The following is a 21,153-nucleotide window of genomic DNA, read 5'->3' on the forward strand; positions in this document are numbered from 1 at the left end:
GCAGCCGCCAGTTATGAGACCTCCCCTCTTCTTGGCAGCAGGCCCCTCACAGGCACCCTCCCATCTCCGAGGCCCTGCCCCTCGAGCCCACCTACATGGTAACCCCTTCCCCTGAGACCTGGCTGACCTGAAACTTAACCCTAGGGTGGCAACCCTCAGACCCCCCTCCATTCCAGGGCTCCTAGTCCCTTGGGGGGTGCTCCCAGTTCTCCTGACTCCGACGAAGGGACAAGAGTAGATGCCACAAATCTGGTGTTCAGCAGCCCATCTGGGCCAGCAGGCACAGGGCCTGGGCCCCCACCCCACAGCACCCCTCACCCCAACTGGCCGTCACTCTAATACGTACCACACACAGCTCTATGGAGGTGAGATTCCCGGCCTCTAATTCTGTGACCAACAGGTGACATTTATCTGTTGGGCCATTCTTCTGGGTCTAATGACTGGCAGGTAAACCCTAGCTGGGTGCCTATGACTCTACCCTCTCCCCCCACTTCAACATTATAAGGACAATGTTGAATTTAAACTAATTGATATTCATATGCTTTAAAAAACTCTTCTAGGGGCGCCTGGGTGGCTCAGTTAAGCGTCTGACTTCAGCTCAGGTCACGATCTCGCGGTCCGTGAGTTCGAGCCCCGCGTCGGGCTCTGGGCTGATGGCTCAGAGCCTGGAGCCTGCTTCTGATTCTGTGTCTCCCTCTCTCTCTGCCCCTCCCCCATTCATGCTCTGTCTCTGTCTCAAAAATAAAAACATTAAAAAAAAAAAACAACTCTTCTATTTATATGTAAGTGATGAATCACTAAATTCTACTCCTGAAACCATTATTACACTATGTTAACTAACTTGGTTTTAAATAAGATTAAAAAACAAAACAAAACACCCCTTCTACTAGTAATATTTCTGGCAACAACAAGACTGGTACAGAACACACAGGAGAGGCTGGGGCAGCAGGTTTCAAAAACTCACTTTATTCCAATGTGAAATGAAGACGTGATGGTTTAAAAACAAGAAAAAGTTCTTGATCAGCGGTGGGGAGGCTTCGCTTGCCAGCTCACACCCACTGCCTTTGAAACAAGGTATCTGGACAGACCATACCCATCCGCAGCTCCCCACAAAGCCCCCGGGGCAGAGGCCCAAGCCCTGACCGGCTCCCTCAAGCTCAGGGCGGCGACCCTCCCCCCCCCCCCATCAGGGCTCCAACAGCAGGCACAGGGAAGCGGCGCAGGAGGGCGGGAGAGGGAGCAGCTGGGGCTCGTGGGAGCCACTACCTTCCACGGTGGTCCCCCCACCCCCCCGCCCCAGAGCTACTCTCTGTAGGAGGTGCTTGTGTGACAAGGACCAGGTAGGGAGCTGGGCTCCACAAACAAGTGGCAATCACTCCTGTATCTAGTAAATTCCCCTCAGGATCCATGATTCAGCCCCGGCTGCCCCAGCCCCTCACCTGCCCCGGCCCTACTGTGCGTCAGGCAGCTCCGGTTAAAATGGGGAGAAGGATACATTCAGACTGTAGCCCCTAAAGTTGTCTCCTGCTGAGGGGCAGGAACTGGGGAGGCATTGCCTCCCGCTGGGGCCCAAGGGCAGACAGGCCAGGGCCAGGAACAGGGTGTCTAGGGAGCCACCACTGCCCGCCCTTTCCCCCTTCCCCCCCAGCCTGGCAAGGCAAGGCCCAGTCACAACGGGTAAAGCCCCTGCAGCTCTTGCCTCACCACAAAGCTAAAGTGCACCCCCAACCCTCCAGCCCTGCCACAGAGCTCGGACTCCCCCTCCCAGGACACAGGAAAGCTCCCCTCTTTTTGGCTTCATACCTGGACTCTAAGCCAGGCTGGGCCCAGGGGCAGAGGCAGCAGAAGCAGCAGCCATAATGTCAAACATTCAAATGACCTGAGAAATCTCATCTTCACGTCATCCACTCAGAACCGACACGGGGCTATGTACAAGTTAGGAAGGACGGATCGAGACACTCACGGGCACGGACTCGCTCGCACACACCTGCTTGTGGATGGGGGGGCCGGAGGGGGCACCTGCCCCCCCCCCGACTGGGAGCCGATGCCCACACACTTCATTTGCGTGTCTTCAATTAGGCCTCTGCATCGTATATTCATTGAACCAGTGCAAAAACATCTTTGGGGGGGGGGGGGCAGGCGGGCCAGGCCAGGGTCCCAGGAGGATGCTGGGGTGGGGTTGGGGTTGGAAACATGGCAGAAGAGGGACTGGTTTCCTCTCCTGATCTGTAGGGCACGCCCCCCTTCTCCTGGAGTCTGGATCACCGGGTAACGGGGCAGCTGGCTGACTGTCCGTCTGTCTCTCCCTTCCTACCCCTGCAAGCCCGGGGAAGAAGGGTCCTTGGCGGCCTGGGGCTGGGAGGCTGAATCCTCTGGGACCCCCGCTGGCTCAGGCTCGGTGGCCATGGGCTCCTCAGCCTTATCCCTGTTTTTGCCGGCCTCCTGGAGCTGGTGCCGCCGTGCCACCTCGGCTTTCAGGTTCTCCAAGTCTTTTTGGCTGAGTAGAAGGACAGGGATGAAGGGCAGGTGTCAGAGCAAGCCTGGGCCCTCTGTCACCTTACTGGCCTTGGTTAAAATTGAACCTGGGGCAAGATCAGGCTCCGCTCTTTGCAGTGGGGGGAGAGACGTGTGGAACAAGCGCTCCACTCCGCAAAGCAAAAAGGCCCCTAAGCGCGAAGACAGTAAGAACATGGTGCACTCGACACAGCCTCCAGTTAAGGCCCGGCTCCTGCTCAACCTTTACCCTCACTTCCGATCCGCAGCACCACGTGGTCTGTCCCACAGCAGATCACACACGGAAGGTGGCAGTGGGCGGGGGCGACACACGCGGCAGGTACGCTGTCAGCACCCCAGTCCCTGGCTGACCGAACCCACGTCCTCCGCCGGTGGAAGGGCAGCAGGACCGAGAAGCCCACGAAGGCAGCGCTGTTCTAAGAGCCACAGCAGGACCCTCAGGGTCCAGGTGTGAGACACATCCCCACACGGAGGCAGCGGGAAACCAGAGAAAGAACAAAGCTGCTCTTACGTACTGACAAGGAAAAGGCTGCTAAGGGACAGTAAGTGCAGAAAGATACGGCCACGTGGGCGGTCTGCTACAATTTTTGTGCAAATAAAAAAAGGGAAAAGATTACAGACATGTGCTTGCTCAACTACGTGGCTATTTCCTGAAAAGATTCACCGGGAACTTCTTACCACTGGCTGTACTTCTCAGTTCTGAGCCACAACAACCAATTACAGATTTTAAAAAGAAAAACCAAAAGCCCACTTCCACGTGGGAGTTGAGTGCAAGCGGAGCGGGGGCCTCACCTGAGAGGAATGAAGAGGATGCCGTTGATGACGTTGAGCTGTTCCAAGACACTGGCCATGCTGGGGGCTGTGAACTGAGGGGCGGCGCCAATGAGCCGGTGAGCGCGCAGGGAAGCCGGAGGGCGGGGGGTAGGGCGGGTGCACATGCAGTGGGGGGGGGGGGGGCACCGCGTACCTTGAGGGGCGGGATGTTGGCGCTGGAGCCGTTGCGGTAGATCTCGTTCATGGTGCGCTGCAGGGCCACGGCCTGCTGGGTCAGGCACTTGAGGTACTCGGAGCTCTCCTTGGTCTTCTCGTGGTCCTCGCCCAGCTACGGGGTAGGTGGCACAGGCAGGAAGGGGTCAGCGAAGCCACGGCCCAAGGGCCCGGCGCCGCCCCCTCAGCCCCTGCCGCGGCCCACCTGGGTCTTGTAGATGGTGTAGCCCTCCTTCTCGTGCTGCAGGGCTGACCGGAACTCGGCTTTGCTCTCGTAGACCCGGGCGACAAGGTGGTGGCTGCAAGGAGGCGTGCAGGGCGCAGAAGGGACATGAGTGGGCCTGGCACAGGGGCTCGGACTACTCTAGATTCCCCTCTGGAATCCACCCAAGGGCAACAAAGAAGCCCGGGACTCGGAGAAGAGACGCAAGTTGACAGAAAATCCCTCAGGAGTCAGATGGAAGACAGGCTGCCGGATCCCATGTCCACCCTCAATCGAAGTGCCTTCCGGGACCGTGTCCCTGCGGCCCTGGGCGCCCCATGCCCTTAACCCAGCATGGGCTCTCACCTGAGGGCCACCTTGAGGGACTTGGGCCCGTGGTACTTGGTGCTGACAGCCAGCGCATTCTCCAGGAAGCGCAGCGACAGGTCATATTCCATCACTCCGTGCAGCACCAGCCCGATGTTGTTCTGGGGGCGGTCGGGAGGGCCCCGGTCAGTGCCGCTTCGCTAGGCTGAGGGCTAGCCCCGCTGCCCCTCCCCAGCACTCACGTCCAGCAGCGCCATCTCGGGGTGGTCCTCCCCGAACACCAGCAGTGTGAGGTAGCGGGCGCGGTACAGCAGGCTCAGGGCCGTGGACAGCTGGCTGCTGGCGAAGCAGTACAGGGCCAGGTGCATCTGCAGGGGCAGCGGAGTCAGGAGAGGGTCCTGGGTCCCAGCGCCACCCCCCACCCACGCCCCCAACTGCTCACATATTCCTGGATGGTATTGGGGTGCTCGATGCCCATCACTCGCTCGCTCATCAGCACAGCCTTCTGCTGGTTACTCAGGGCCTGGGAGAGGTGGGGAATTGTCATCCCAGCGCGGGTACCGCCCCACATCAAGTCTGCCCAGCCCCCAAGCAGCCCTCGAGCAGCGCAGCCTCCTCAGCAGAGAAGTGTTCACGACTCAGCTGCTGTGAGCATGGAAGGCCAGGCCCCACTCCGAGGCATTTTTAAATAGCTCGCCTTGAGTCTCTCACCCCAACAAAATCTATGCTTAGGTATAAATCTAAAACAGTAATAATAAAAAAAAAGGCACACATAAATGAAAGAATCTACGGTTGAAGGACAAGCGGAGGCCTACAGTGCACCCGCCCCATGACAAGGCAGGTAGTCGCCAGCAGGCCAAGGAATGCTTAGCGACGTTCCCGACAGCTTCCCCGTGGCTCTTACAAGGCACCTGGCACCGTGAGCCTCAGACTATCGTTCCCAGCGTCCCCAGGAAGCACTCCGTCTGCGAGCGAGGCAGCTCTCCCAGGCAGGACAAGCAACTCCCCAGGGTCTCCCTGGTCTCTGCCTGATCCTCCCAGGGGACCCCCTGAGGAGAACGGCGTCCTTGAGCCCCACCGTTGGGGCTCAGGTCCCCAGGCCTGGGCTCCCACCTCCTGCGGCACGGAGTGAGAACATGGCCCCAGCTCCCTCACTTGCCATCCCCCAGCGCCAGGCCAGGCCCCACGGCCTCTGTGGACACAGCCCGGAGGGTGCTCAAGGCCCACCTCGGCGTAGTCACCCATAATGTAGTGGAGACGAGCAAGGAGGCGCAAGCAGGCACAGATCTCCACGTGCATGGCTCCGTACACGTTGTTAAACAGGTTCAGGGCCTCATTGATGAGCTCACAGCCCTCCTTCAGGAAGCCTGCAGGGCACCCCCAAGGGCGGCAAGGTCAGGGCCGGGCCAGGGGACCCCCACCCCCCAGCCACACCTGGCCACGCACCCTGCTGTACTTTGGCCTGCCCACTCTGGAAGAAGTGGAAGGCATCCGAGGCCTTCGGGTTGACATGCTTGACCACGGGGAAGATATTGAGCACATCCTCCTCGGTGAAGGCGGGTTTGTGGCGGCTGTCAAAGCTGTACTCCTTCAGCAGGATCTGGGGGACACAGCCCAAAGCCCGAAGGTGGCCTCAACCCTGGGCTCAAACGGCCAGCACCTCCCGACTGAGCACCCCACGTCGAGAGAAGGCCACTTCCCCCCACGCTCTTGCCGACCCTGCGGGAGCTAGGAGGGACCCCCTGAATCATCCACACCTGGATTCCGGTTTTCAGGGAGATTTCCCGCAGCAGCGTTATCTTCTGCAGCCCATAGGTCTCCACAGCCTGGTCCACGGTCTCGCTGTGGGGGGAGGTGGCAGGTGGGCCTGGGCGGCCCAGCCCCCATCTCTGCCCCCTGAGTCAACGGCTGCCTCCCCACCAAAGGACCAAGCCCAAGTACCAGCTCCCATCCCCTCATCACCCCGGCAAGCAGCCCTCCACTGCTCCCTCCCTCCAGTCCCAGCCCCCACCCTGCAACCGCTGCCCCCGCGCCGCGGCCGCGGAGAGCCCAACACCCCGTGCTGCCACACACCACTCGAGGCTGAAGCCAAAGTAGTTCTTGGCCTCCTGGCAGATGTTCTTCCAGAGCTCCTGGGGGGTCATGACAGCCCAGGCCGTGTTATCTGCTGCCCCCGGGGGGCGGTTTCTCCTCCTCCTGTTCCTCTTCTTAGAGATCAGCTCGTCGGCGGGCAAGTGGGCCACAGGGTTGGGGTAGGAGCTCAGGAAGCAGTTCAGAAAGTGGCTGATGGCAGCCGAGAGGCCCGAGAGCTCCACTCCCTGCGAGGAGGTTCGACTCAAGTCACAAGGGCCCTCAGGCCCCAACCCAGGGCTCTTGCCCATCCCACCCGCCGCCCCCCACCCCCCACCCCCAGGCTGTGGTGGGAACAGCAATACCTGTAAGTAGGTCTTGAAGATGTGCTTGGCAGAACGGGTGATGAGCTCTCCAATGCCAATTTTCTGCAAGGGTTCAAGAAGGGAGTCTTGGCTGGGCCCCAGGCCTCCATCCAGCCCCAATGCCTCACAGCCTGGCCGCCCCGAGCATCACTCACATAGATGTGGTCCAGCTGTTCTCGGGCCGGGCTCCGGAGCACCAGGTCCAGCACCTTGCCCAGGTAGCGCATGTTGATGCCACGCTGGCGCATCACCTCAGCCAGCGTGGCCCCATCCATGGGCAGCACCGCATGGTCTATGCAGTCCTTCACCTGCGGACTGCAGCAGGTCAGGGCCCCCAGCCTGGGCCCTCTGCCTCCTCCCACCCTGGGTCTTCCGGGGGAGGGGAGTGGGGAGCTCATGCCATCCTGAGGCCCTGAGGGAAGGAGGGGACTAAGACCCCAGCTCCCAGTTGGGAAGAGGGAAAAAAACAAAGCGGCAGCCAGGACGTGAGAACGTGCCCCCCCCCCCCCCCAGCCTTCTGCACAAGCGACAGGAAAATGGGATGGCAGTCACAAGGAAGCAGGTGCTTCCCAGCAGGGGAGCAGAGGTGAGGGAGCCCCACTGGCAGAGCCCAACAGGCAGCACAGGTTCTCCCCGGACCACGCAGGATAGGGCAGAGGCAGCCACTTGGGGGTCACAGCTGTCAAGCCTCAGAGAGGACAGGCTGGGGGCCAGGGCAGCTGGCACAGAACAATGGGCTCATAGATCCGAGACCGGTGTGCCACCCGACTGTGGGGCTACCTCAGTAGGGAGCAGGGGCTCCATCATCCAAGAAGCCTATGTACTAAGCTTACGAGGGTGAGGACAGGACCCTCCCCCAACCTTTTTTTCCAGATGCCCCAGTGCCCCCTCTGTCAGCTGTCTCATCACACAGGGACTCGGAGGACCTGACCCCCAGCTGCCGGCCCCTGTGGCAGGCCCAGCGAAGCAGAGCCTGCGCCCGAGGCCTCCCTTGGCCTCTCTGGGTCAGCAGCCCCATCTGTATGTACGAGGGTGACAAGCACTCTGCCCTGCCTGCCTCACAGATCAGCAGGTCTAAGGGAGTTACTCCTGCGAAGGTTCCACAAGCTTCCAGAATCAGATGGATGAAGCACCAGGCCCTTTAACAGCGTGCCCTGTGCAGCCCCCCACCCTTGTGGCCCCTCCCTCACCAAGCCGGGGATCTGGCAGGACAGCAGGAAGGCGGCAGCGTCTTTCAGCAGCTGCTTCTGGTCCCGAACTTCCTCCTGGCAGGACTCGGGGAAACGAACCCCTGTGGGAGGGACAGCAGAGGCCTGAGCCAGGCAGAAGGGATGCAGGGGTGGCAAGATAAAGGCCAGCACCCGCCAGACCAAGGGCCCCAAGATGACCCCCACGGTATCCTGCCCGTCCTAATGTAACACTTGCCTGGTGAGAAGATGTCGGGGTTGAAGCGGACGTCAAAGGCTGTGCAGCTGATGGAGCCGACCGCCTTGCACGCGTTGCGGATCACCTCTCGGCTCCGAGGGTCTGCTGCGGAGACACGGCCGGCTCGGAGGCAGCCCCGCCCCACCATCAGAGGGGGAGGCTGTGCTACCCCAGGCCTCCCCCGGCTCCGCGCAGACATCTGCCGGCCTCTCTCAGGGCTGGGGCAAGCCACCGCTGGCAGGCGCCAGCTGCCGGGACAGAACCGGGGCTCCCCGCTCCCCCCACGCACAGCAGCCCCACCTGTCCCGTCGTCTGAGGCGATGGTCTCCGCCAGCTCCTTCACCTTGGCGAGGCCGCTAGCACTGCCGCCTTCCTCCTCACTTCCTGCCTCGGGCCCCGGAGGGTCTTCAGGCTTAGGTTCCAAGGAGGGGGGGTCACCATTTTCCAGTGAGGTGGGGTTCTCCATCTTGCTGGCTTTCTGCTGCATCAACTGCAGGGCAGCCAGCTTCATGAAGAGGAGGTACCTAGAGCGCAGCAGACGGGGCAGAGCACCAGATGGGAAGACGGTATGCGGGAGCCTCGCCGGCCTGGCAGCCTCCCGCTGGCTGCGGGGGGACCAGGGGCAGGCCCCAGACCCCTGGTCTGTGTCAGCACGCGGAAACCTCCCACCCCAGCAACTCCATCAGGCAGTAGCAGGTCACAGCCACACCCGGGATCTTCCCCACAGAAAGAGGACATCTGGAGTGTTAGCAAAGGAGTGGCCAGGGGCTCCATGCAGGCCAAGCTCAAAACAGACAGATCCCCCCTGGCATTGTGAGGAGACTGATCGTGGTGAGGGGCATTCGATGTGGCAGACTCCTAAGCACCAAATGCCAGCAGCGGTGACACCGCCTGGCGCTGGAACATTAAAAACGCGTTAGTGGATTTCCATATGCTCCTCAGAGGAAGAGTGCTGCTTCGGCCGAGAGCCACTGGGCTAGCTGACTGCTAATTTTCCACCCACATAAAGCTCCTGATGTCCATGTTGCGGAGCGTGAGGTCACAGTGTGCGGTGCTGGGACTGTAATGACTGGGGCCAAAGCTGGCTCTTCTTCACTTTTTTTTTTTTTTTTTTTAATATTTATTTTTGACAGAGAGACAGAGTGTGAGTGGGGGAGGGGCAGAGAGAGAGGGAGACACAGAATCCGAAGCAGGCTCCAGGATCCGAGCTGTCCGCACAGAGGCCCACACAGGGCTCGAACTCACAAACCGCGAGATCACGACCTGAGCTGAAGTCAGTTGCTTAACTGACTGAGCCACCCAGGTGCCCCTCTTCTTCACCTTCCAAAGCGTCTCCCGTCAAGGACCAGACCCCAGAACTGTCTACTGGTTGGGTGCCCTCAAAAGCCTGGCCCCTCACCTGTGCTCCACAAAGGCGTCCACCAGCTCCTGGCGCAGGCAACAGAGCTTGTGCCGGTGCGCCCGGGGGAAGCCGGCGCGGGTGCACTCCTCGGGCAGCGTCTCGCCGGGCACGGGCAGGAAGTTGAGGTCAGGGGGGAAGGTGCGCAGCAGGTCGAGGATGTAGTGGCGCCCGTCGTTGCCGATGATGCCCTTGCACTCCACGGAGGAGCAGAGCTCCACCTCCTCGCCACGGTCGTTGAGCACCCGGTGCCTCAGAATCTTGAGCGGCCGACTAGTACGTTCCAGCAGCTCCAGGTATCGAGGGTGCGACATCACCGTCTTGCCAAAGTCAATGGAGCCGTAGATGACACTCTGCTCCTGGTCCCGCTCCAGGATGCCAGGGATGATGGACTGGGCTGTGACGCGGTAGCCACGGTAATCCACCACCACCGTCCCCAGCGTGTATAGCCCCTCCACGTCCACGGCGTTGTATGTGCGCACACCATTCAGGTCATTGGTGGGCGCCACGTAGGCCGCCACATCCCCACCGAAGTCCTTGTAGTGGTCACGAACATCAAAGCCCAGGCTAAAGAAGATGTTATTCCAGATGAACATCTGCATCTTGGTCTCCTCGCTGGGGTTGATGGCCATCACGTTGCCGTCGATGACTGCCATGGCGCCTCGTGTGGCTGCAGCCGTGAAGTCGCTGTGCACCTGAGGGGCCGAGGTAGGGACGGTGAGAAAGGCGCCATCCCTGAGAGCCACAGGTTTGGGCCCACCTGGCCAAGCTCACCCAGACAGCAGAGGCAAGTGGACGGCCCCGAGGGCCTGCGGGCTCTAACCTTAGCTTCCTCACACTTGGAAAAGCACAAGAAACCCATTTTTTGAAAAAAATTTAACACTGATGTTCAGAGACAGCAGAGCTTAGTGATTAACAAAGAGAAGGGCTGGACCAGGTCTTCGATCCACCAATTACGTACCAGGTGAAGTTGGCCAGGTCACCTCTCAGACCTGTTTTCTCTGTCTATAAAACAGCGACGACAAAAGTTATCGACCTTTACAAGGTGTCTGACAGATTACAAGAGATGATGCCGATCACACACGACACGGCCCCTGGCAAAGTTAGTACTCAAACCACTTAGATCTTATTTTTACCATTACCATCTCTAGGCAGTAAGATTATTGGAGATTAAAAACGGCTTTTCTGAAAGCTTCTTTTTCCCTCATCTCTCTAGGTAACATCACGTGTGTGTCCAGGCGAGGTCCTGAAGGCAGACAGTGGCGGGTGGGAGGCTGGAAGAACCCTGTCACACAGCCCACAGGGAAGGAGGTCCCCCTGACCCCACCCAGCCCATGGACTCCCAAGTGTCACAGAGGCCAAAAATCAGAACTGGGGTAGCCTGCTCTGCCGGAGGCGAGAAGTTAGCCAACGCCCTGCAAGGCACCCTGTCTGGACATCTCGGCAGGCAACAAACAGGCCTGAGGCTGCCAGTCAGGCACGAGAGCCGTAGGCACCTTGAATATAGCTCTTTCTCGAAGGAGCCGCTCAGGCAGGTTCTTGCGGGGCAGTTCCCTTGTCGTCTGGAGCTCCTCGTTCCAGTCCCGGGTCTGCAAAGGGACGGAGATGCCGGCTCAGCCCCAGCCCCAAGACCCGCTGTGGGCGCCCCTTCCTCCACCTCCCCGTGGACAGCCTCACAGGCTCCCAAGTGAACGAGACAGACAAGTAGATGGAGCCTCCAGGGAGGCACACAGAACCCAGCCTGGCCCCCAGCAGGGGAGAGGAGAGAAGAGCCCGGGGCAGGCAGGGCCAGGCTGCAGGCACCTGTCCAGGGATGTGCTCCTCATAGCCCAGCCTGGAGGTGTAGGCGTCCTCCGCACGCACGCAGTCCATAGCGTGCTCTGCCTGGGGCGCTGTCCAGCTGTACACCTGGAACGGGGTGGCAATCCTCTCGAATGGGTGGCGCTGGACCCTGTGGCAGGGAAAGGGGGAGATAGGGAAGCCTGCCAAGCTCAGAGCCCTGTCGTAGCCTCCCTCTCTGAAGCCCCCACCAGCTCTTGTGTCTTTGTGCCGAGACCCCCCCACCGGAAAGTCTAACAGAAGCAAATGGGCACCTCTCCTAGGGCTGCCATCTTGGGGCCCGGCTAACAGCTCCCTGAAGGGAGGCTCTGGGGTGCTGGGGGCTGAGGGCATGGCTTCTTGGGGCAGAAGCGATGGAGCTCACGCTGGTAGCCTCACCCCACCCCGTCATGGGATGTGAGGCAAGGGGCAGAGACGGAGCAAAGACACCACCTTTTCTTCTGCAGCACGGCAAAGTTTTTTTTGAAGGTTGGGCTGATCTGGTTGAGCAGCTCCACTAGGGAATGGCTGAGGAAGCGGGGGCTGGCAGGCTTGGGATTGAAGTGATAGGCCGTGGACCTGTGGGAAGAGGGTGATTGCTGCGCAGGGCACCCTGGGTGGCTGCCCAAACACCCGGAACAGGCTTGAACAGGGACTCACTGGTTCAGGTAAAAGCCCCGAGTGGATGCCGTGATGCTGACTTGCCGGTCCTCGGCTGTGATCACAAACAGGTACATGAGGTCCCCATGCATCTTGCGGTTCCCAGGGGGTGGGTTCCAGCCACTCATGGTAAGAACTTTCAGGCACTGCAGGGGCTGCAAGCATGGCCAAGAATGAGTAGGCCAGGCCTCCAGGTAGGTGGCTCCCGCCCAGCCAGAGACCTGCTGCTCCCTGGCTCTGCTCTGGAGTCCTACCTTCCAGTCACGGTTCTGGGGCTGCAGGGGACACAACGGCCGTTCCCGGCTCCCTGGAAGGATGTACTCAGGTGGTGTGCAGTCAATGGGGTCCATCTCCAAGCCCTTCTTCCGCTTCCCGCTGTCTAAGGGACCCGAGGCTGGTGGTCAGCACAGGGCCACGCAGGGGCCAACTATCTCCCCACCTAAAATGGCCCCAGTCTGGATGCCTCCAGCCCTGCCCCCTCCTGCTAGGAAGGCCTGGCCCATGGCCCCTTCACCAGCCCCTGGCCAATCTGCTCTAAGATCCTCTGCCCAACCCCCAGTCCCAATGCCTCCCGCACCTCCCAGGTCGCCATCGGTAAAGACGCTCAGGAAGGACAAGGAGTTGCAATCAACCCCGTTGAAGGCATCAGATGGGTCCAGGCTCTTAAGCAGGTCTCGGACATGGCGCACGTGGATGCGGGCCTCACGTACCGTGTATGGCTCTGTTGGGAGGATGAGAGGCAGGCCTTGCTCGCTGCTGCAACAACCCACCCAGTACAGAGAAGTCTGCCATGGTGCTTCCACGATAGTCTTGATTTTCAAATTTTAGGCCTCCACTTACAAATTCCATTATAAGCACATTAAGCTGGAGTTCTGGATTCAACACACACACACACACACACACACACACACACACACACACACCTGCTTGCTAACAGGCAGAGATCCTTGTCTGCAAAGAACCTTCTGTCAAAGGGCACAAGAAATGCCTCTGGAAGCACACCCAGGCCTCAGGGAGCTCACCGAAAGGCCCCTGCTCTCGTTCACAAGTGTCACAGGCACGCAGGCCCAAGGAACTGCTGGGCCCTGCACTGCAGCCTCAGACCTATTCTTCCAGGGCAGCCCTTGCACAGGGGTGGCCCGAGGACTTACCAGGACCCATAACTACAACACTGCCCCCCAGTATATACTTTGTGAATTTTAATGGAGACTCTTTTGGGGGAGAAGAGAGGGTTCCTCATCAAGTTTGGGCACAGCTGGGTTCCATCTTTCCATATGTGTTTGCAACAACTTCACACACTGCCCAGAACCCCTGAGCTACTTCTCCCCTGGGGACCCAAGTTCATGGGAGCTTTTATAACCAACCAGTCTCACCACACCAGCTGCTCACTCCACACTGGGCCTGACTTGTCTACTTGGGAGCCGTGAAACTTTAGTTTCCTTATGAGATTTAACTTTTCTGTCTATAGAATTTGACTAGGCTGATTACAAGCCCTTGGTTGGTACCATTTAAAAAAAAAAAAAAAAATCATGACTCTGATATTTAACCGATAATGTGGGAGGGCACATGTGTGAAGGCCTGAGGAACAGACCTGGGCTCCAATCCTGCCTCCACAAGGTCCACCCTGTTCTGAGCCTCCACGCACTCATCTGTGACACAGAGATAGCAGTGGGGGTGGGTGGAGTGCCACCTGGCCCCACCTCTGTGCGCCCTCCCTTGGCAGGCTGCCCAACTTCAGACAAACCTTCCACCACGCGTAGCACCGAGCCCTCCTGCAGCCCCTCGACACTGCGCAGCTCTGAGAAGTGGTCCAGCATGTTGCCATCCAGGTGCAGCGAGAAGCAGGTGCGGTGACACGTGTCTTCACGGTCCATGAGTACCTGGTGGATCTCCTGTACCATCTCCTGGGGGGACACCTACCAGGCAAAAGGCCCCAGCCACCCTGGTGAGGACATACCGCTTTCCCTACAGTATGAGGCTAGGACAAGTGATGACCAGGCATGCCTTTCCAGCCTTATCCTAACAGGCTCATGCTCTGGTCCCCAGAACCCTCCTCCACTTACCTGTAAAGAGAAGGGCTCAATCCCAGGTGCCAGGATCTTCACAGAAAAGCCTGTGTCCTGAATGACAATGACCTCCTGTCCAGTCGTCTCCTCTCCTGGCTCGGATTCATCCAGACCATTTTCCCTGGGCGGCTCAGCAGCCCTTTCTTCCCTTTTTAGGCTCTCTGGACAGTCTCCATTCAGTAGCATGACTGATGGCAGCGCTGCGGGTAACAAGAAAGGAGCTGAGTCAAGTGGGGCCGTCGGCCTCATCCACCTGGGTGGACGCGGCCCCTAGAGAATGGCATCCGCATTTCCTCCCAAGACTCAGTCAGCCCCACCCCGGACTCCACAGTCCCATTCACACTGGGCACACAACTCTCCCTCAACCCTGGCCACCTGTAGGACGCTGCCTTCTCCCTTCCACAGGCTGGGCCCTCCCTTGCCATCTGCTCCTCAGTCCTCCAGTCTGGCTTCCATCTGAGCACACCCACCCAAATCAGTCTCCCTAAAGCCACCCCAAGGGCCAAACCCAACTGTCTTCTCTGGCCTTGAGGTGTCGGACTTCTCAGCGACACCCACCATGGCTCACTCTCTCCTCCCCTTCCCTGGTAGCCACTGTTCGCATGTTCTTTGCTCTCCAGCTCCATCCCCTTCCGGTAGCCCAGGCTGTGGGCATCCTGGGGCCCCAGCCTCTCCTCATCCCACCTGATCTCCCAGGACTTCAAATGCCCTCCATCATGCAGCTAACCTGGCCAATCCAGGCCTCGCTCAAGCTTTTCAACATGTGGCCATCCCTTAGGCATCACCAAAGACTCATCCTGTTGACATGGAATTCACCTTCCTCCACAAGCTGGCCTCTGCTTGATGAAAGCCCCTCCACTCCCAGTCACCCGACCTAATCTCCAAGCAGGCCATGGAACCCAGCCTCTGCAGCCATGGCCCCAATACAGGCCACTATCCCCTATTTCAAGTCACCACTCAGAACCCACTGCTAACCAGATCCAAGCTTCTTAGGCCAAAGCTCTCAGGCAGCCTGAGGTACATCTCAACTCTTGCCGCTCTCCTTGTCAAGGTCTGAGATACACCAAACTACCAGGAAGCCTGACATGCAGGCTACACATTTTCCCTCCCACCTCTGTGCTTTTGTGCAGTTTACACTGCCCTCAGTATACCACTCCATCGGGCAAACTCCTACTCATCTATCAAGGCCCAGGTGAAATAAACCCCCTTCTCTAAAGCCTGCCCAAATGATCCCTGACAACAGGATTACTGCCTCCTCACTGCTCCAGAGACATGGTGACACCTCCCAGAACACTGTTCTATGACATTCTGGGGGACTCTTCATACTCGCAGCTCTATCTTCCTTCCATCTTTCCTGCACTCAACAAAAAGGCACTGAATTAATGAATTAATTACCGCAAATGTGGAGTTAAGTCCAGTATTTGTGAACAACACCCAATTCACAAGCTGTGGGGAAGAGAAGAAAGCAGGGAACAAAACCTTCCCTTTCTGCCCAGACACTAAAGGGAATAAAGGAGAGCTCCCTCCCTGCCCTGGGGAGCAAGGACCTCCTCACAAACACTCCGGCAAAACACAAGCCTGCCTGGATACCCATTTGGCCCTGGGGCCTTTCCACGAGGGTCTGCCTGGAAACCAAACAGGCCCCTTGCTTGTCTGAGAGCTCCAGACAGGTCAGCTCACCCAGCTCTGCTCCCACCTCTTCCGCCCTACTGTTAGGAGGTGCCTTCTCCCCAGACCTATGTGGGCCCTACCCAGACCCACCATAAACGTGGAGCCAGGGGCCTCAGGAAAGGAGATAAGCCCAGCACAGAAGGGCACACCACGGGGACGTACAGAGAAGCCACTCCCTCTTCCCCGTGTCCCCTCAGCTTAGTGATAAACAGGACCGCCAGGAGCTGAGATATAGCTCCCTCCTCCTCTCCCCAAATAAGGATGTCTGAGGCCCAGGAAAGTTCAGAGGCTTGTCCAAGGTCAACAGTGGACCCCAGATCCCCCGTCAAGAGCCCACACCACCATGCCAACACACTGCCCTCAATCATGGCCACTGTGGATTTTCAAGGCCTGTTATCGCCCCCGTCCCTGTCCACAGCACACCCCTCCAGACCGGAAGGAAAATTCTGGAAAACCACAAGGACACACAAGGACCGCTCTCTAGTGAGCCCGCAGCCCCAGGCAGTGCTACCCCAAGCCCCTAAAGGAAGCGGCCACCCCAAAGGGAGAATCAGGCTAACTCTATGACAAACAAGCAGGAGGGTGGGGAGAAGGGCGGTGCTTGGTCAGCTTCCAAAAGGCAGCAAGAGGAATGGCAGATATGAGGCACTTCCCCTAACTGGGTCCTTGAGAAAGACATTGCTGTGGGAAAGCTCCTGGAATAGGAGCAAATGCAAGAAGGGCTCCCCCCAGCACGGTACAGCAGTTTTGAGGTCTAAGACCCCAGAAGCGAGAAGTCAGATACCCGGCCCCAGACAGGCAGCCTGCACTCCGAGTCTGGGCTAAGAGGGATGGGAAAGGGGGACAGGGAAGAAAGGCAAAGGTGGCCACAGCTCCCACCCCTCTCGCCTTGGACCAGGAGCCTGCCTGCCCAGAAGGTACCTCAGCACCAGGTTACGTCCCAGGGGTACCCAATCCCCTATCAGATTTCAAAGGACCATGGCTGGTTCCCAGTAGCCTCCATTCCCCTCCTCCTTCCTCTGAGAAACCCTGAAGGTCTCCCTACCACTGGATTAAGGCCAAGTGATACCCCCACAACAGGCTGACCACCTGGCTTGCTGCCCCCCACAGCCCACCTGGTGCAGTTGGAGGCTGCTCTCTCCTGGGCTCTGGAGTCTCGGGACCACCATGGCAGCGAGGCAGCCAGCTCTCCAGCTCAGGCTCGGCACTGCCTGAGTCCCCCGTTCTGGCCTCTACCACTATCCTCGCCCCCATGCAGCTGGTCAGCCCAGGGCTGGAGCTCTGGCTGGCTTCGGGTTTCAGTGGGGCCAGGCCTGCTGGGGCAGCCCTGGGAAGGGCACACTCCCCCTGCCTCGCATCCTGCTCAAGGTCGGCCAGAAGGACGGCTGTGGGCCAGGAGGCCGCAGTGGCTCCAGGACCCCAGGTGGAGCTGCTACCAGTGCTCAGGCCTATTTCCTTGTACCCACCAAAAAGGGGGTCACTGCTAGCGAAGCCATTAGGGGGGCAGGAGAACCCAGCCCAGCTTGGGGTACCTGGGCCTCTCAGGATTGAGGGCCCTGGGGACAGGCTGGCAGGGGCAAGGCCCAGCAAAGGGGTCCTCTCCTCGGCCCCAACCCCAGTGGAGGTGGGCAGGACCGCTTCAGCCAGCTGCCGGCAACAGCTGGTGCAGACCCAGGCCCAGGCCATGAGGTGGCCACCCCGTCCACCAGTCACAGACTCTGAGCACCTTGCCTCCTGGGTCAAGTGGCTGGCTGAGGCTTCTGGCTCATGCTGCCCCCTGCAGGTGACCTGGCCGCTCTCCTCTTTCCGACAGTCACAGGTTCTAGTGGGAGGGGGGATGGGCCCTCAATCTCCCAGAGGACAACTGCACCCGTGCCCCGGGCCTCCAGCTCCACCACGGAGCTGGCAGGCTCTGTCTTCCCTTCCCAGCAGCCCCTGCGCTGCCAGGAGAAAACCAAGTCTCTCCCTCAGGGAAAACAGAGCTGGCAGCAAGAGGCCGAAGGCTGTTCGGCTGTGGAGAAGGAACATGCCCAGCCTCGCCAGGGCGCCTTCCCAGGGCCTCTGACTTGTTGCCAGGGCCCAGCCAGCACTGCTCCGGCATCCATACTAACCAGAGTGGGGGCGGGGAGCCAGGCTCACTCCAGGCCCCCTCCCCTCCAGTCCAGTCCTGTCCCAGGCAGCCCTGATGGCCAGGCACACAGCAGGTCCTCAGCCTCTCCACAGGCCCCACAAAGGCCTACACACACTGGCCAGATGGTAAGAAGGGCCAGGCCCAGGCAGAGCCCCTCTTATCCTGCCCTCTTCCCAATCACACCCTAACCCTCTGGAAAAGGGGGTGGGGCAGAGCAGCCTGGCAATGACCTCCGAGTAGCAACAACAACCATTTCCCTTCTGGTTCCCAGAAAGTCAGTGCTCACTCTAGGCCCATCCCACAGCAAGTCCCTCAATCAGCTCAACCAGCTCATCTCACTTGAGGAAACTTAGGCTCCAGAAGGCTAGGAAGCAAGCTGCCCCAAGACCCGGAGTCAACAGGCAGCCAAGCCAGGTCAAGAAAAGAGAGGTCTGTCACATGCCCAAACCCATGCCTCTGAGTGCCACTCCTTAAGGCTGCAGCACCCACTGGGTACACAGTACCCCTTCCTCCTCCAGGCCTCAGGGCTTAGTCCAGGAGGCAGATCGATCCCCAGCCACAGCACCCTTCCAACCCTCTACATCCCCCCCTCTCATATCCCAGGGGGCTGCCCTGAGGATCTGGGCCTTCGGGAAAGGACAAAAGGTGGTTCTCTGCAGAATGGGAAGGGGTGGCCCAAGTTGCACACTGCATATACACACCCCTAGTTCTCACTGACTGGGTCAGAATGTGGAGATAAAGTGTACCCCTGTCCTGGCCTGGGAGCAGAGACCCCATGAGCAGCAGAAAGGAGGAGTTAGAAAAGAAACTTAGGCCATCCCAGGTGGCCTCTGTGTCTTCCCCAGCCTGGCATGGCCTCACTCAGTAGACTGTGCCAGAGCCAGGCCCCGCCCCAGTCAAGGCCTTAGCAGGTGAGGCTCCAGCAGGAAGGAAGGCCCGGAAAGACACATCACCCCCTCCCAGGGAACAGGGCTTCAAAGGAAAGGGTAGGGGTTGGCAGGCAGCCTGCAGAAGACCCTGATGATATGGGCATCTGTCTCCTTCTCTCCCCCCAGGCCAGAGACATGTCTGCAAGGTCTGGAGACAGTTAAGTGATCCTCAAGCCAGTCTACTCAGACCTCCCCAAATCAAGAGCTTTAGGATTCTGTCAGGGAGCTCCCCTTAAGCCTTCAAGCTCCTCCCAGTCTGCCAGCCCCCTTCTCTGTCTGGGCCTCAACTCCAAGGAACCCTCCCCTAGGCAGAAGGAACTTGACACACCACTGTGAACTTGAAAAACCTGCCTGTTCTCTTAACCCCTAAAAGCAGCTTTATTCCCAAGAAGGTAACTGACCCTTGCCCCCCACCCCAAAAGGCCTTGATTCCCTCCTCAAAGGGACTGGAGAGCCTTCCACAGCTGGGTCCTAAGGGTCAGAAGCCTGGATGGGAGCCTGCTGGGGGGTTGGGGGGATGTCTCCATTTAAGGCCACCCTACTTCTTTGAATAGATTCAGGCCGGCTGTAATTCAAATCCTAATTATCTATCCTAGCTTCCCAGAGACATAAGGAGCCAATGTCCCACCATCATGCTCCCAGTTTCCAGAAAATGAACAGCTGTGCCCTCCCCCTGACCCAGGTTGCCCCAGACAGAGCCTCTCAGCACATAGTGGAGATGGGGCTTTTTTACACAAGCCCTTGGAGAAATCCTCCGGCAGACTCTCCCCTCTTCAGTCCCCATGTTCTCAGCATATAATCCAAACCAACATGCCTGTCCCGGCTTCCTCTGGGATAGATCAGGGAAGCCTTGGCATGTCAACCATAAGCTAGAAATCCAAATGCCCCCCGAAGCTAAAGCACTGTGTGACCTTGGGCTAGTCACTTTATCTCTTCAGGTCTCTTTGCTAGGAGGGAAATCTGCCAGACCGGACCTCCGCTTATCTGGCCTGCCCCACTGATTCACAGCCACATCAGATCAAAGCCTGGCAGGTTGGAGTCATCAGCATCTGCTGTTCTGCCCAAACCCTGGCCTCATCTAAGCAATCAGCAAAGCTGCTACAGCACCTACCCCCAATACAAGGTAACTATGCTGTGACAGGGTCAGAGAGCCTACTTAATACTGTTCCCATCCTGACTCACTGAAGTTAGGAAGGGAGCTGAAGACGACAAGTCCTGCTGAAAAGAGTTGGGGGGAGTGGAAGACAGGGGTAGTTCTACATTCCCACCACCATCCAGGGGAGAGAAGGACCACAGCCCAGCCCCGAGGTCCTGAGGATGATTTGGAGATGACAACTGAGGCCCTGGGAAAGCGCTTCCAGCCTCAAGGCTGGAGTCTAAGACATGATGGAAGGAACAGAGGAAGCCCAGGAGAAATAGATGAAGCAGGACCCACCAGAGAAGAGCCGCAGCCACTCCCAAAGCCACCTCCACAGAGCCCCCGTGGGGGACAGCTGGGAGCTCCACTCCACACTAATGACCTTTGCCTTAAAAACAGCAATCCTGAGCTGATCCACTTTTCGCAATAAGGCGGGTTAATGATCAAGTTCTGGCACAAACACCTCCTCCTGCCAAGGAGTTTGGCTTTGACTCCACGCAAGCAGACCCTTAGGTCTGCAGATCCTGCCAACACCTAAGAGGGAAGACATCAGAGCCTGAAGACCTGGGGTTAAAGCATTGTTTCTGGGAATGAACTAGAGAAGCCCCCTCACAATACACACCCACCCCCGGGCTCGCGCTCTTCCCACAGACCAAACTGGGAAGTCCCAGGTTGAGCCTTACTCGCAGGGCTGCAGCCCTGTGTACAGAAAGGCTGTGTACTTCCAGGCTGGTACATTATGCTTGAGATCCTTACGCGAAGGGTGCCGGACGGAGCCAAGTGTCAGTGACCCCAGCCCCGAGGGTTCCCCATGCCCGCGCGCGGAGGGGGTGGGGCACCGATTCCACCGGTCTGCGGCGGCGGCGCACCCCGAAACCGCGTGTGCGCGCACGTGTCCCCCCTAACGCTGTCCTCCCCGGGACCCCACGTGCGAATCCCAGGCCGCAGCCGGGGGCGACAGTGAAGGTGACCTTCAGGGCGGGGGCGGCCCGGGGAGATGCAACCCGGCCCGGGGAGGAGGGAAAGCGGCGGTCCCCGTAAAGCCCGAACCCACCCACCCGCCCGCTCTGTCCCGTCCAGCCTCCCCGCCCAGCTGTCCGCTGGCCCCGGCCCCGCTCACCGGCCGCGCCCGGCCGCCCCTTGCCACCGGCCTGCGAGCTGGGCTCCCGGGCGCCGTCGGCCGGGGCGGCGACCGGCAACTCGTCCGTTTTGATGACCATGGCGGCGGGAGCGGGCGTCCGGCTTGGCTGTCCGCGCCGCCCGCCGCGCCACTAACCCAAGTGCCCTGCGCGCCGCGGCCGCTGCGGGAAGGACGGAGTCACCGGCCCACGTGGTGCGCGTTGTAGCCTTTGACCCCACCGCCGCTCCCCTGCCCCGCCCCCGCGCCCGGCCCGGCCCACGGAAGCCCGCGAGGGACAAAACGCACCGCGCCTCATTGGCCGTCCACCAAG

The 21,153-nt window shown here is 59.4% G+C and overlaps 1 protein-coding gene across 3 annotated transcripts; it reads right to left on the minus strand.

Moving 5' to 3' along the window:
- Positions 1 to 943: 943 nt before the first annotated feature.
- On the minus strand, positions 944 to 21,028 carry CLUH (CLUH binding protein of NUMT mRNA). 3 transcript variants are annotated; one of them, XM_040455540.1, is made up of 26 exons: positions 20,823 to 21,028; positions 13,831 to 14,033; positions 13,512 to 13,683; positions 12,345 to 12,488; positions 12,022 to 12,146; positions 11,768 to 11,922; positions 11,561 to 11,686; positions 11,093 to 11,240; positions 10,786 to 10,878; positions 9,290 to 9,984; positions 8,191 to 8,414; positions 7,891 to 7,992; positions 7,656 to 7,756; positions 6,621 to 6,773; positions 6,466 to 6,528; positions 6,104 to 6,348; positions 5,788 to 5,872; positions 5,477 to 5,630; positions 5,258 to 5,397; positions 4,473 to 4,553; positions 4,273 to 4,398; positions 4,070 to 4,191; positions 3,707 to 3,800; positions 3,482 to 3,616; positions 3,307 to 3,380; positions 944 to 2,497 (listed from the first exon to the last, which is right to left on the minus strand). In XM_040455540.1, the coding sequence occupies exons 1-26, from the start codon at positions 20,920 to 20,922 to the stop codon at positions 2,311 to 2,313; spliced, it is 4,047 nt and encodes a 1,348-aa protein (XP_040311474.1). In that variant the 5' UTR covers positions 20,923 to 21,028; the 3' UTR covers positions 944 to 2,310. The 3 variants fall into 3 exon arrangements, with proteins under 3 accessions (XP_040311474.1, XP_040311473.1, XP_040311475.1); XM_040455539.1 differs by having other exon boundaries at positions 7,891 to 7,995; XM_040455541.1 differs by lacking the exons at positions 13,512 to 13,683; positions 13,831 to 14,033; positions 20,823 to 21,028 and having other exon boundaries at positions 7,891 to 7,995; positions 12,022 to 12,142; positions 12,345 to 12,461.
- Between the last annotated feature and the right edge of the window lie 125 nt (positions 21,029 to 21,153).

This window comes from Herpailurus yagouaroundi, unplaced genomic scaffold (assembly GCF_014898765.1).
Source record: "Herpailurus yagouaroundi ecotype Mexico unplaced genomic scaffold, PumYag 215, whole genome shotgun sequence".
In the NCBI taxonomy this organism is placed as follows: Eukaryota; Metazoa; Chordata; class Mammalia; order Carnivora; family Felidae; genus Herpailurus; species Herpailurus yagouaroundi.